This window comes from Dromiciops gliroides, chromosome 1, assembly GCF_019393635.1.
Source record: "Dromiciops gliroides isolate mDroGli1 chromosome 1, mDroGli1.pri, whole genome shotgun sequence".
NCBI lineage: Eukaryota > Metazoa > Chordata > Mammalia > Microbiotheria > Microbiotheriidae > Dromiciops > Dromiciops gliroides.
This window is the reverse complement of record NC_057861.1, coordinates 43,511,919-43,526,312: the sequence shown is the minus strand read 5'-3', so window position 1 is coordinate 43,526,312 and position 14,394 is coordinate 43,511,919. Positions and strand designations below refer to the sequence as shown.

General features: G+C 40.5%; 1 protein-coding gene across 3 annotated transcripts in view; it reads left to right on the top strand.

Annotated features, from left to right (window-relative positions):
• GALNT9 (polypeptide N-acetylgalactosaminyltransferase 9) overlaps positions 1–14,394 on the top strand; it is a 307,798-nt gene that overhangs the window by 175,393 nt on the left and 118,011 nt on the right. For all 3 annotated transcript variants that reach the window (XM_043977028.1, XM_043977029.1, XM_043977030.1), the window contains one exon: positions 3,034–3,151. In XM_043977028.1, the coding sequence (XP_043832963.1) occupies positions 3,034–3,151 (118 nt within the window). The remainder of the gene's footprint in view (positions 1–3,033; positions 3,152–14,394) is intronic.

The following is a 14,394-nucleotide window of genomic DNA, read 5'->3' as shown; positions in this document are numbered from 1 at the left end:
TCGTCTCATTCTTTTTCACGGGTGCTCCAATAGAAAGAGTCCTCTTAGAAGTTGCAATCCTGCAGTCTTTCTTTTATATTTAATATTCTGTGCACTACTGTGCAGGTATATAACAAAATTAATTGCCTTTTACAATTGGATAAAAGAATTGGGATGTAGGCTCATCTGCAGGCTCCCTCTAAGCATCCTTTGGTACATTTCCAGTAACAGATGGGGTGATGGGGATAATGATACGTACCTACTCCTGTTACCACGTGGATTTGATTTCTTCTACTCAGTATCTGCGTTTTGAAAGCTCTCCATTTCACATAGCTTGAAGATGATGAGTATTTAGGGGTGAGGGCATCAATTGGAATCATGGTTCTTAGATTGTTAGGGATTGGTGTCATATCCCAGCAGTTGTGATAATCATATGGTTTCAGTTCAATTTGTTTATCAAATTTTCTGGGATGATTTAAAGAATGTATTTATCGTAGAGGGATTTGTTATCTATCTGCTACTTTATGAAGGATCCTAAGCTTTTGATGTAGAATTCTGATTTTGTTTTTTATTATTTTGCTTTTCTCATCTACATATCCAGCAATTCTGGGGCAACTCACTATCCTGCTAGAAGTTCTTTATTTTTAGAGTTCTACAGACTATTTGCATGGGGGGATAAAATGCTTTTGTCATGAAATAAGAATAATAGGAGGTAGCATTTTTATGGTACTTGAAGGTTTGTGAAGTATCTTCTAATTATCTCATTTGATCCTCACAACAACCCTGGGAGGTAGAAGTAATTATTATTCCCATTTTACAGATGAGGAAAGTAAAGCTTCGGGAGATTAAGTGTCTTGCAAAGTCATATACCTAGTAAATGTCTGAGGCTGGATTGAACTCAGATCTTCCTAACTCCAGGCCCAGTGCTCCATCCACTCCACCACCTAGCTGCCAAATGCAAACTCATCCTCTGCAGGCTCGTTGAAAACATCCTTGGAGCAACTTCAGTAGCAGACAGAATAAGGTTAATGATAATAATAATAATAATAATAATAATAATAATAATAGCAGTGGGGGCAGCTAGGTGGCACAGTGGATAAAGCACCGGCCCTGGACTCAGGAGGACCTGAGTTCAAATCTGACCTCAGAAACTTGACACTTACTAACTCTGTGACCCTGGGTGAGTCATTTAACCCTCATTGCCCTGCCAAAAAACAAACAAAACAAAAATAAATAATAGCAGTAGCAACTAGCATTCATATAGCATGTTAAGGTCTACAAAGTGCTTTACAAATATTTTCTTACTTTATCCTTACAACAACCCTGGTAGGTGGGTGCTATTAATATAGCCATATTACAGATGAGAAAACTGAGTCATACAGAGATTAAGTGACTTGCCCAGGGTGATACAACTGTCTGAGGCAGTATTCAAACTCTTCTTCCTAACTCCAGGTTCAGTACTCTGTGCACCATGGCGTCACCTAGTGGTCAAAATGTTAGACTATACAGTTATCCCTTCCACTTTGCACATTTCCCCATCATAGTTTTCCTATATCTCGGGTTGGCATGAGAAATTAAATTGGTATTTTGAGAGGAGTTTTGTGGAAGCCGAAGACAACATGTGAAGACCAGCAGAGAACACAGAAAAGGCTTAGAAACTGAGAAATGCATAAAATATGTGTATAGTATTGTATATTATTAACCCAAATTTTACAATAAGGTACTGTAAATACCCCATAAAAGAAAAAGAAGGGGGCAGCTAGGTGGAGCAGTGGATAAAGCACTGTTCCTGGATTCAGGAGGACCTGAGTTCAAATCCGACCTCAGACACTTGACACTTACTAGCTGTGTGACCCTGGGCAAGTCACTTAACCCTCATTGCCCTGCCCCCAAAAAAAGGTAGAAGTAGAAATTAATAATGACAACAGCTGGCATTTGTAGAGTTTTTTAAGGTTTGCAAAGCACTTTGCAAATACTCTCTCACTGGAATCTTTACAAAATCCTGGGGAGTAGATGCTATTATTCATCCCCATTTTACACATGAGGAAACTGAAGCAAAAGGAGGTTAAGTGACTTACCCAGAGTCACCCAGCTAGTAAGCATCTGAGGTAAGATTTGAACTCATCTTCTTCACTCCATGTTCAGCACTCTAGCTGCCACAATGATCCAATCCTTTGATCTCCTTGGCCAGGTCTTCAGGCTTTGAAAACTCTTCATCCCACATAGCTTGGAGGTTATGAGTATTTGAAATGGAAACATCTGTTTTAAAAAAAACACATTATTCTTTGCTTTTATGAATTGATAATTACATCTGGGTAATTGTGGGTAATAGTTCCACAAAGTCTGTGGAAATGATCAAGTCTTGATCCACTTAATTTGTTGAGTTCTCCTGGATATTTTCAGGTCTGTATTTTTAATAGAGGGGCTGTTATCTGCCTTTCCATAAAAGACAGTGCACTTCTGAGGTATCACTTTAGCAACCAAGTGATATTTTGTTAGGCTTTCTGTCTGTTAAATTTTTACAACTTATAGATAGATACATGTTGCATTGTCTCCACTGATCCCTTGCCTTTTCTACAGGGGCAGCTAGGTGGCACAGTGGGTAGTGCACTGGCCCTGAAGTTGGGAGGACCTGAGTTCAAATCTCACCTCAGACACTTACTAGCAGTGTGACCCTGGGAAAATCACTTAAACCCAATTGCCTTAAAACATCTGGGGCCATCTCTAGTCATCTTGATATATATCTTGCCACTGGACCCAGATGGCTCAGGAGTAGAGAATGAGATTGACAGCCCTCCCTCACTTAAATCCAATTCAGTGCAAGTCATGACATCGCCCCAAAGACATGGGCCTCTTCAAGAATGAAGGAAGGACAAACAACAACAGCCTAATCTCCACTGGTCATTAAGACTAAACTTCTTGTGGATAATCCTTCTCTAATTTCTTGTAGTAATGTCCTAGTCTTGTACTGCCACCAGAAACCTGCCTCAGAGACTTGTTAATAATGTGACTTCCCAGGATTTTCACCCATTGTTTTCCTCTGTTTCCCATTAGGACACCAGCCATGATCGGCTGCTCATTTGTGGTGGACCGAGAGTATTTTGGAGACATTGGTCTGCTTGATCCAGGCATGGAGGTGTACGGTGGGGAAAACATCGAGTTAGGAATGAGGGTAAGTGATAAGAGCTGTTTACATCCATCTATTAAGTGCAGGTCCAAAATTCAGGCTCCCCAGAGAAATGCATTTTTGGAACAATGGGATATGTGATATAACCAGAATATATTGCTATGTGCCTCCCCTTTTGAAGGGTTATTACATGTAAGATAGACTGGATGCTGAATCCAGGGACTTGGGGAGACTAAGGCCCAATGGGTGGGAGTGCCAAAGAGGTCGACTGTTGGGAAAGGGTTTTCTAGCAACTAGAACTGCCAAGAAATAGATAGGCTACTTTATACGGTAGTGAGCTCCCTGTCACAGGACATATCTAAGCAGAAGTTGAATGGCTAAATATCATGAATGCTTCAGAAGGGATTCTTTCATTTGGGAGGGAATATGAGCTCAGTGGCCCTTCCAAGTTCTAAGACTCTATGATTCTCAGACTCCATGTTTGTTTACCTTAAATAGTTGGTAGGGCATATGCTGATGTCTTTCTCTGATTTTTAAAAAGTGTTTCCTTTGAATGAGTTCCTGTAGGACTGTGAAGACCAGGCCTCCCATTCTCAGAGCAATATGTTTGTTTGTTTTTTATTCATTTTGAACTTAAATACATGAAGACCAAAAAAAATCACATTTCCATGTACAAAGCACAACATAAAAAGAGGATTGACTATAAAACTATGAATTTGCATTTCACAGTTTACTTTTTCTTTTTTTTTCTATGGGGCAATGAGGGTTAAGTGATTTGCCCAGGGTCACACAGCTAGTAAGTGTCAAGTGTCTAAAGCCAGATTTGAACTCAGGTCCTCCTGAATCCAGGGCCGGTGCTTTATCCACTGCACCACCTAGCTGCCCCAACACTTTTTTAAAGATATTTTTTATTTCATTAAATATTTATCAGTTAGGTATATAAATTTTTACATTCATCTTTTTTTAAATTTTGAGTTTCAAATTCTCTCCCTCCCTCCCACATCTCCCTCCTACTTGAAAAGGCAAGCAATTCGATATTGATCATTCATGTGAAGTCATGCAAAATACATTTTTATATTAGCTATATTGTAAACGAAAACACAAAAATAAGCAAAATGAAGTTTAAAAAATATGCTTCAATCTGCATTCAGAGTTCATCAGTTCTCCCTCTAGAGGAAGATAGCATTTTTCATCACAGATCCTTTGGGATTATCTTGGATTGTTGCGTTAATCAGAGTAGCTAAGTCTTTCACAGTTGATCATCCTTTCAATGTTGCTATTGCTGTGTACAATGCTGCATCAGTTAATACAAAACTACCCAGGATTTTCTGAAGCCATCCTCCTCATTATTTTTATAATGCATTAGTATACCATCATACTCATATACCACAACTTGTTTAGCCATTTCCAAACTGATGGGCATTCCCTTGATTTCAAGTTCTTTGAGACCACAAAAAGAGCCACTATAAATATTTTTCTGCAAATAGATTCATTTTCCTTTTATTTGATCTCTTTGGGATACAAACCTAGTAGTGGTATTCCTGAGGAAACAGGCACACACTGTTTTATGCCTTTTTAGGCATAGCTCCAAATTATTCCCCAGAATGGTTGGACTAGTGCATTAGTGTCTCAGTTTTTTCACATCCCTCCAACATTTGTCTTTTTTTCTGTCAACCTAATAAATGTGAGGTAATATCTTAGTGTTGTTTTAATTTGCATTTCTCTGATCAGTGGTGCTTTATTTTATTTTGAATTTTAATTTGAAATTTAAATTTATTGCTTTGATTTTGTCTTCTGAAAACTGTCTATTCATATCCTTTGACCATTGATCAGTTAAACAATGGCTCATGCTTTTTATAAATTTGGCTCAGTTTTTATCAGAGAAACTTGCTTTAAAATGTTTTCCCAGTTTCCTATTTTTCTTCTAATGTTGACTGCATTGGTTTAATTTGTGCAAAAGCTTTTTAATTTCATGTGATCAAAATTAATCCATTTTACTTCCTGTAATACTCTGTATTTCTTGTTTGGTCATAAATTCTTCCCTTATCCATAGACCTGTTAAGTACATTTTCCCATGCTCCCCTAGTTTATTTATTATATCACCCTTTGTTTCAAACTCATTTAGCCATTTGACCGTATCTTGTTATATGGTGTGAGATGTTGATCTGTGACTAGTTTCTGCGAACCTGCTTTCCAGTTTTCCCAGCAGTTTGAATTCTTATCCCAAAATCTTGGACCTTTAGGTTTGCCAAACACTATATTACTATGATCATTTACTGTGTAATCTAATATATCCTATCCAGTACCAGATTGTTTTGATGATTACCCTCTTCATAAATATAGTTTGAAATCTGGTACTACCCATGACACACTTTTTTTTTTGCAAGGCAATGAGGGGTTAAGTGACTTGCCCAGGATCATACAGCTAGTAAATTTCAAGTGTCTGAGGTCAGATTTGAACTCAGGTACTCCTGAATTCAGGGCTGGTGCTTTATCCACTGCGACACCTAGCTGCCCCCATGACACACTTTTAAAATAAAGCCTGCATCTATTAACAACAATTTAAACATCACTTTCTCAAGCCCAAATGATCAGCAAAACAATAAACCAAGCCTTACTTGATTTATAACATTTGCAGATTTTTGAGGTGTAAAGGCTCACACTGAAAATATAACAATCATTTCTTTTGAACCTGTTCAAGTTGACTCCAGCATTCTCTTATGCCTTCGATAGCATCAGGGTATAGTAACCTATTTTCAAATTCTGGCTTTGCTACTTGCTATATATGTGACCCTGAGCAAGTCACTTAAATTTCTGTAGACCTCTCAGTATCTGTAAAACAAAAAGATTGGGAGAGGGAGAGAAATAAATGCACATTAATTGGACAAAACAATAAATTTTAAAGGAGAAAGAAATTAAGGATTTATACTAGATGATCTCTATGGTCCCTGCCAACTATAAATCTGGGGTCCTATGAATTTATGTGAGTTCCTTTTTTCCTTGTCTATAAAATCTATGAAATGAGAATGCTAGAAATAATAATACTTTCAGTGGCAGGTAGTGTAGTGGATACAGCATAGGTGCTGAAGTCAAGAAGACCTGAGTTCAAATCCTGCTTCAGACATTTACTAGCTGTGTGACCCTGAGCAAGTCACTTCACCTGTGACTACCTCAGTTTCCTCATATGTAAAATGGGGATAATAATAGCATTTACTTCATCAGGGTGCTGTGAGGGTCAAATGAGATAACCTGTGAAAGGACATCACAAACTTTAAAGTGTTATATTAATTCTAGATATCTTTGTCATCATCACAGTCATCATTATGACTTACCTCACCATTTTATTTTAAGACTCAAATCAAGCTAATGGATACAAAATGTTCCATAAACCTTAAAAAGCATTATTTGTCAGCTACTGTTATTATTAATGCCCGTGCTAAAGGGAGGGGGAGAGAAGAGGAGGCTAACCTAAGAGGCCAATGGCTCATCAAAAGAAGTGTAGAACATTTTTTTGTAATGAACACTTTTAGTTATAGTTTGGGGTTCCAATTTTTAATCCCTCTTTCCTTCTTTCTCCTTCCCACTTCCCAAGGCAGCCATCAGATATGGGTTATACATGTATTAGGATGTAAAACATGACCATATTTGTCATTTTGTACAAGAAAACTTGATTAAAAGGGAAAAAAATGAAAGAAAGTGAAAAATAGCCTGCTTCAGTCTGTTCCATCAATATCAGTTCTTTCTTTGGAGGTGCATAGTATGTTTCACCCATAGTCCTTTGGGATTCTCTTGGATCATTGTATTGTTGAGAATAGTCAAGTCATTTACAGTTCTTCATTGAACAATATTGCTGTCTCTGAGCACAAAGCTCTCTTGGTTCTGCTCACTTCCCTATATATCAGTTCATACATGTCTTTCCAGGCCTTTCTGAAGTCATCCTGCTTGTCATTTCTTATAGCACAGTAATATTCCATCATCATCATATACCACAGTTTGTTTAGCCAAACCTGAGTTGATGGGCATCCCTTTGATTAGTGCGGAACATTTTTACCACAGGCAATAGAATCATAGATATATATCCAGAAGAGAACTTAGAAAATTCTGAGGAATAGTAGATAAATGCCTTTTTAAAGGCATTGTTCAGTCATGTACACCTCTCTATGACATCATTTGGGGTTTTCTTGACAGAGATCCTGAAGCAGTTTGCCATTTCCTTCTCTAGCTCATTTTATAGATGAGGAAACCGAAGCAAACAGGGTGAAGTGACTTGCCCAGGATCACAAGCTAGGAAGTATCTGAAGCTGAATTTTAACTCAGGTCCCCCTGACTCTAGATGCATCTCTCTATCCACTGCATCACCTACCTGCACATTAAAAGAAAAAGAGCTGGGTTCAAAATGCACCTCAGACACTTACTAGCTGTGGGACCCTGAGTGATCAAGGCACTTCTGCACCTCATTTTCCTTATCTGTAAAATGAGGGGGGTGGACTCAATGGCCTTCTGAGGTAGGTTCCTTCTAGCTGTAATGATCTCTCATTTTGTAGATCAGGAAACTGAGGCAAAGGAGGTTTAATTGCCTTCCCCAAAGTCACACAGGAAATAAAGTTCAATAGGCAAGATCTGAACCCTTGCCCACTGACCCCAAATCAAGTTCTGTGTCCACTGTACCATGCTCCTTCCTATGAACAGTGACTTCATCTTTACTTTCTAAGTCAGAGAAATAATGTATAGAAGGAATTTCAGATTGGAGGGGTCACAGCAGGCCCAGGCTAGACAATAGTCTCTCACGTCAAGATTATTCAAACAGGGGCGGCTAGGTGGCACAGTAGATAAAGCACTAGCCCTGGATTCAGGAGTTCCTGAGTTCAAATCCGGCCTCAGACACTTGACACTTACTAGCTGTGTGACCTTGGGCAAGTCACTTAAGCCCCATTAACCCGCAAAAAAAAAAAAAAAGATTATTCAAACAATAATAATAGCATTGCATTTAGGTAGCACTTTATGGTCCACACATCATTTTATTTGTTTTCTCATTTGATCTTCACAATAATCCTGGGAAAGAGATATTTTTATTATCACCATTTTACAAATGAGGAAACTGAGGCCGAGAAAGGGTAGGTGACTTATCCAGAGTCACACAGCTAATAACTCACCCAGTTAAGATTTGAACTCAGACCTTCCTGACTCTAAGTCCAGTGCTCTGCAGTCCAGCATGCCACCTAATTTCCTCTTCCCCCATAGCCAGAATTGCCATCTGGGCCAGCTCATGAGACCAGAGTCAGAGAGTTACTGTGAGATGTTTTTGTCCCTGCAGAGACAGGCGAGAGGCAATGTGTGCCTATGACTGGTCAGGTCCAGATGTCTGCCTTTCCCCAGGAAGTTCTGAGCTATCTGAAACCCTTTTCATGTGGCTGTTTATAGAATGGATAAGCAACCCTGGAAAACTCTCCAAAGCAGCTGATGAATAAGGGAAGCAAGGACCGCTGAGTAATGTCTGTCATTGAATCAAGCAAATGGGTAGCCTGTGATCAGAGCCTCTGCCGGCCTGGCAGTGGGCGGCAGGAAGAAGCCATCCCTGCCACTTGCAGTAGCTTTCCAAGAGACTGACACTCGCTGATGAGCCTGGTACTCTCAGTGAATTGTGTACATGTGCTCTGGTTCCCAGGGCTGGTGGTGCAGCTTTGTCTATAAAGCTCCTCCAAGTGTCTTCTGGTCCAAGTGAGTGTCAAACTCCCTCCAGAAATCAAGCATCACATGCTTAAGGCAAGCCCAGCTTCTCTGCCTTTTTCAGAGTCATGATAAATCCAGTCTAGTCCAAAGGATCTGCGATGAGGAACCTGAGGGGTTCAGAGAGGGGCTTACTCAAAGTCACATGACTGGCTGGTCAGTGGCAAAAACAAGACTAAAATCGAATCACTTGGCTCCCAGTTCAGCATCTGTCCTACCAACTGATGGTGGGGGTAATCTAGGGCTGAGGTTTGGCTAGGAATAAGTGTTGATAGAATAAGGGGGCATGGGATGTAAGAGTAAAGGACAGGTTTTAGTGAACGCTTTTTAAGGAGAAAGAGACTTGGGCATATTTGAGGGTAATAGAGAAGGAACCAATCATTCTACTATCACATAACAATTAACTGGGGTATCTGACTGGAATTTCATGGATTTAGTCCAAGTTCAAACAGTTAACCAACAACCATTTGTGAAGTGTCAACACTGTAGTCAGCTATGGGGATGCAAAGACAAAGCAAAATAAATAAATGAATGAATGAATAGTCCCTGCCTTCCAGAAGCTTATCTTTAATTGGGGGAAACAATAGACAAAATGTATTTATTATCACCTCCATTTTATAGATGTGGAAACTGATACTCAGAAGAGTTAAGTGGCTTGCCCGTGGTCACACGGGTAATGTAACCAGGGGAGAAGTGGAATGTATGTCCTCTGACACATGTTTTGGGCTGCTCAGCCTCAAGATAGCTAATTCACATAAGAAGACCATAGGGGAAGTCAGTTTAACTGGGTTACAGATTTCAGGAAGAGAAGTCATTTACATGAGACTAGAATGTAAGATAAATGAGGCTGGAAAGAGAAGTTGCAGCCAAGTTGGGAAGGGCTTTGAAAGCTAAACAAAAGAGATTATGCTTGATTCTAGAGGCAGTCTGAGCCATCCGAGTTGATTGAGGAAAAGAGTGACGTGGTCCAACCAGAGCTTAAAGAAAATCACTTTGACAGTTTTGTACAAGACGGGCTGAAGTAGGGAGAGATTTGAGGAAGGGAGACCAATTGGAAAGCTGTTGAAATACTTTAAGAAGGAGCTAATGAGAGCCTGAATCAAAGTGGTAGCAATTATTAGTTGCCTGCAGCCAGAGGTTAATCACTCACACCATGATTCACTTGGGACAGGTGGCAACCCAGATAAGTGACCCTATAATTGTAAACACTGAACCCCTTGGAAACAGTGACAATGTGCTTTGGAAGCTGCAGAATCCAGTGTATCAGAAGCCTGGGGAGAACAATAGATCCACAAACCATTGTGAATATACCCCTGTATACTTTGTGTTTCCCTGATACAATACCTTATCTTAGCATAGGAATTTCTGTGCTCTGTCTTGGTATCCTTCCAACCCATCACAGAACAGATCCAAAAAAGATGGAGGCAACAAGGTTAGAAAGTTTTTCCCTCCTTCCCCCCTCCCCTGCCCCAGCATTTTGGTTAAGAAAGGGAAGGAAGAGGGGCAGCCATGTGGAGCAGTGGATAAAGCACCAGCCCTGGATTCAGGAGGACCTGAGTTCAAATCTGGCCTCAGACACTTGACACTTACTAGCTGTGTGACCCTGGGCAAGTCACTTAACCCTCATTGCCCCGCCAAAAAAAAATAAAACAAAACAAAACAAAGAAAGGGAAGGAAGATCTCAAAGGATAACATAGGGGGATGCTAGGATCTAGTAAAGTCTTTTTAAAGATGCAAGAGACTTGATAATATTTGAGGATAGTAGGGAAGGAACCAGTAATTAGGGAGAGGTTGAAGATTAAAAGGGGAGATTATTGAGATTTCTGGAGAATATGGAAAGAGATGGAATGAAGAGTACATGTAGAGGGGGTGGTTAGGTCGAGGAGAGCCACTTAACTGGAAGAGACCAGGGAAAGGGAGAAAAGAATTACAATAATGCCAAAGGGATTTAAGATAAAAAGAATGAAAGAAGAGGGAGCTCTTGGCAAATGGTCTTAATTTCTCAGGAAAGCAATAGACAAAAATGATAGAGAAAGAAGGGAGAAGAAGGGGAGAAGTGGGAGACTTGAGCAGAGAAGAAAAGATTTGGAAAAGCTTTTGTGAGGACTGATAAAGGAAATCAATTAGGGTATAATAAAAGGATTGATTGCCTTGAAGCAGTAAGTGCCCAGTGGAAGTTGGAAAACACAAATTCATAATGTATTCAATCAGCACAATTGTGTGACTTCCTCTAGTTTCATTTAGCAGCATGGGAGTAGGAATGTTGCAACTGATGATGAGGATAATCCAGGGCTGAGGTTTGGCTAGGGTTAAGGGTTGATAGAACAAAGGGGCATGGGATTCGGGAGTAAAGGACAGGGTAGAATTGAATTGACTAATAAAAGGAAGGAAGGAAGGGAGTGAGGGAGGGAGGGAGGAAGGAAGGAAGAAAGGAAGGAAGGAAGGAAGGGAAGGAGGGAGGGAGGAAGGGAAGAAGGGAAAAAAAGGAAGGAGGAAGAAAGGAAGGGAGGGAGGGAGGGAGGAAGGAAAGAAGGGATGGAGGGAAGGAGGAAAGGAAAAGCAGAAGAGAGGGAGTGAGTTAAGAAAGACAGAAGTAAAATATTAAATGCTAACTATATTCCAGGAACTGTGCTAAGTGCTGATGATATAAATGAAAGGAAGGAAAGAGGGAGAGAAAGAGAGAGAAATAAAAGGCAGTTCCTGGCCTCAAGGAGTTTACATTCTAATAGAGGAATGTAACACTTAAAAGGAAGCTTTAAAAAACTGAGAGGGAAGGTTGGGGAGAGTTTTTAATTAAGAAAGTGGAACCCTTGTGGATAATAGTGAGATTCAGTCCATAAATATGCAGGTATAGCTCAGATGGAATGATTTAAAATGGAATAGGACATGGGATTTAGGTTGAGGAGAGCATCAATAAAGATAATGAAGTGCCTGGGTATTAGGGCAGAAGCTAGGAAGTAGAGGAGGGCTGTAAGCCAAATTGCTGAACCCTTGAGAAAGGAAAGAGAATGACCCATGTTTTATATAATAGCCACTGTTATCTAGATTGGGTAGAAATTTTAGGATATCATGAACTTCAAAGGAAGAGAAGCTGTTCAGTGATATGGTAAAGGGAGAGTCTGGAAATGGCAGTGGGGAACAAGGAGTATCCAGATTTACTCTCCAAGACCAGAGTTCTGGGAAGTGTGGGTGAAGGTATAGCTAGTGGTGGAGAGTAGGGCTAAAGATATGGTGTTATTAAGGGAAGCCAGGTCTCAATGAAGGCTGGTAGATGAAAGGTCCAGAAAACAAAGGATATATGTTCATATTAGAACTAGAATTCCAGAAGGCACAGGAGAGGACCACCAAGTTTGGAGTGGGCACTGGTCAGGTAAAGATGAGAGAGGAGGAGATGGGGACTGGGAATAATTCTCTCCTATGTAGCCAGTGGTTGGTTAATATGAACATAGGATGAGAAATGGATGGTGGGAAATTATTAGCCATAGGGGTAATGGTGGGTGGTAGATGAAAAATAAAACTCACAGTCTCCAAGTGGTCTTATTGCTGGGCAAGGATCAAGGATCAGGGATTCTTGCCTGCTCATCCTGTGGGGGTAAAGATTTGGGGTGGGGCAAAAGCGGTACCCTGTTGTACATTGGCTCTCTTTTGTTGGCATATCCAGTGTATCCTGTCTATAGCTTATTTGTACGTAGTAGTTTGCATGTCATCTCCCCCACTGAAAGCAGGGAATATCTTTTACCTTTCTTTGTATCCCCAGCACTTAGCATAATACCTAGAGCATAATAGGTGCTTAATAAATCTTTATTGACTGACCTGTGGCAGAGGCCAGTGGGTCTGTATCAGCTCTGACCTAAAGATGTTACTCCTCTTCCTTCTCTTCCTCCAGGCTATCTGGTGGAGAGGTGAGGCCAGTGAATCAGGTTCTACTCCCCCCTTTACTTTGAGCTTGGGTCTTGGGACAGCTCATGCTTACAGCTGCCACTGACACAGAAAACACTATGGGACTCGTTCAGTGATGGGAATGTCTCCATTTATAGCTTCCTCCCCATCCACGACCAAAACACCAGTGATACCAAAGGCAAAATGCACTTAATGGGGAGCATCCAGAGCTCATAAACACAGCAAAGTGACGCCAGGACAGCCTCTGAATTCATTTTGGTAATGGGCCCAAATTATGAAGCTATTTAACTTAAATGATTCAGGAAACCAAAATCAATAGTTCTTTCTAATGGATTATAGTTTATTTACTTCCCAGCACATCAGGGGTATGAAGCATGTTATACATTCCTCACCAGTCTCATCCTTAGACAGAATGATTTCTGTTCTCAATGATGGTGGAAGGGTTAATACACATTGATTAGAGAAGATCAAGCTGACACCAGAGAAGAATCCTAATCATGGCGATTCTTAGTTCACCAGCCCCTTAAAGCTTACAAAGCACCTTCCTCTCAAGTCTTATTACCCCCATTTTACAGATTCTGAAACTAAGGCTTAAAGAGATACAGTGAAATAGCCCTAGTCTAGTATGTTTGGAAAGTGGGAGTTGAGCCCAGGTCTAGACTACTTACTATTCCCCCTATGGGCCATTCCATCTTTTGCACCCATGTCTTTGTACAGTCTGTCCCCCATACCTTTTATTTTCTTTCCCCTAACCTCTGTTAGAAATCCCTGGCTTCCTTCAAGATTCACCTCAGATCCTTGACTTCTTTTTTGTTTTTATTTTTTGGTCTGAAGATATTTTTTTCCTGTTTGTGATTGCTTCAATATAGAAAGCCCCCAGCGAGGAAATTCCCTCTACCAATTCAAATCTCCAATCTCACTGCAACTTACAATCTTAGGAAAGTTACCTGGAGCTCTGAGAAGTTAGGGTCACACATGCAGTGTATCTCCCAGGCAGGGCTTAAACTCACATCTTCCTGTCTCTGAGAGCAGCTCTCTAGCCACTAATCCACACTGCCTCTCACCTTGACCTAGTGGGGGGGGGGGGAAACCTAGTAGGTGTTGTAGAAGTCCATTCCTCAAACTCCTGGAAGAACAACACAAAAAGCATCCAAGCCGGACAGTTGTCCTGCCCTGGAGATAATATTTATGTATGCATTGTTATCCCCTTTAGAGTGTAAGCTCGGAGACTCTTTCAATTCTGTCCTTGTGTCTCCACTGCTTAGTATAGTACCAGGAACATAAATTCTTGTTGGTTGGTTGATTAATATTCTCTGCCACATTAAGGTGTAAACTCCCTGAGGGCAGGGACTTTCCTTCTTTTTCTTTGTACCCTCATTTTGGCATAGTACCTGACATTTATTAAGTGCCTAATAAATGCTTGTTGGTTGGATGGTTGGTTGACTGAGCACCTCTATAAAGCAGTTTAGCATCCACCTCTCCATAATTGAAGTATCAACCCTGAGAAGATCTGACTTAGTAACCCAGGACCTTAGAAAACCAAAGTGGTCTTTGGCTAACCTCCATTTCCCATCACTTTGATGTGAGATGGAATGGAGCACATTTTATTTTTTTTGTGTGGGGCAGTGAGGGTTAAGTGACTTGCTCAGGGTCACACAGCT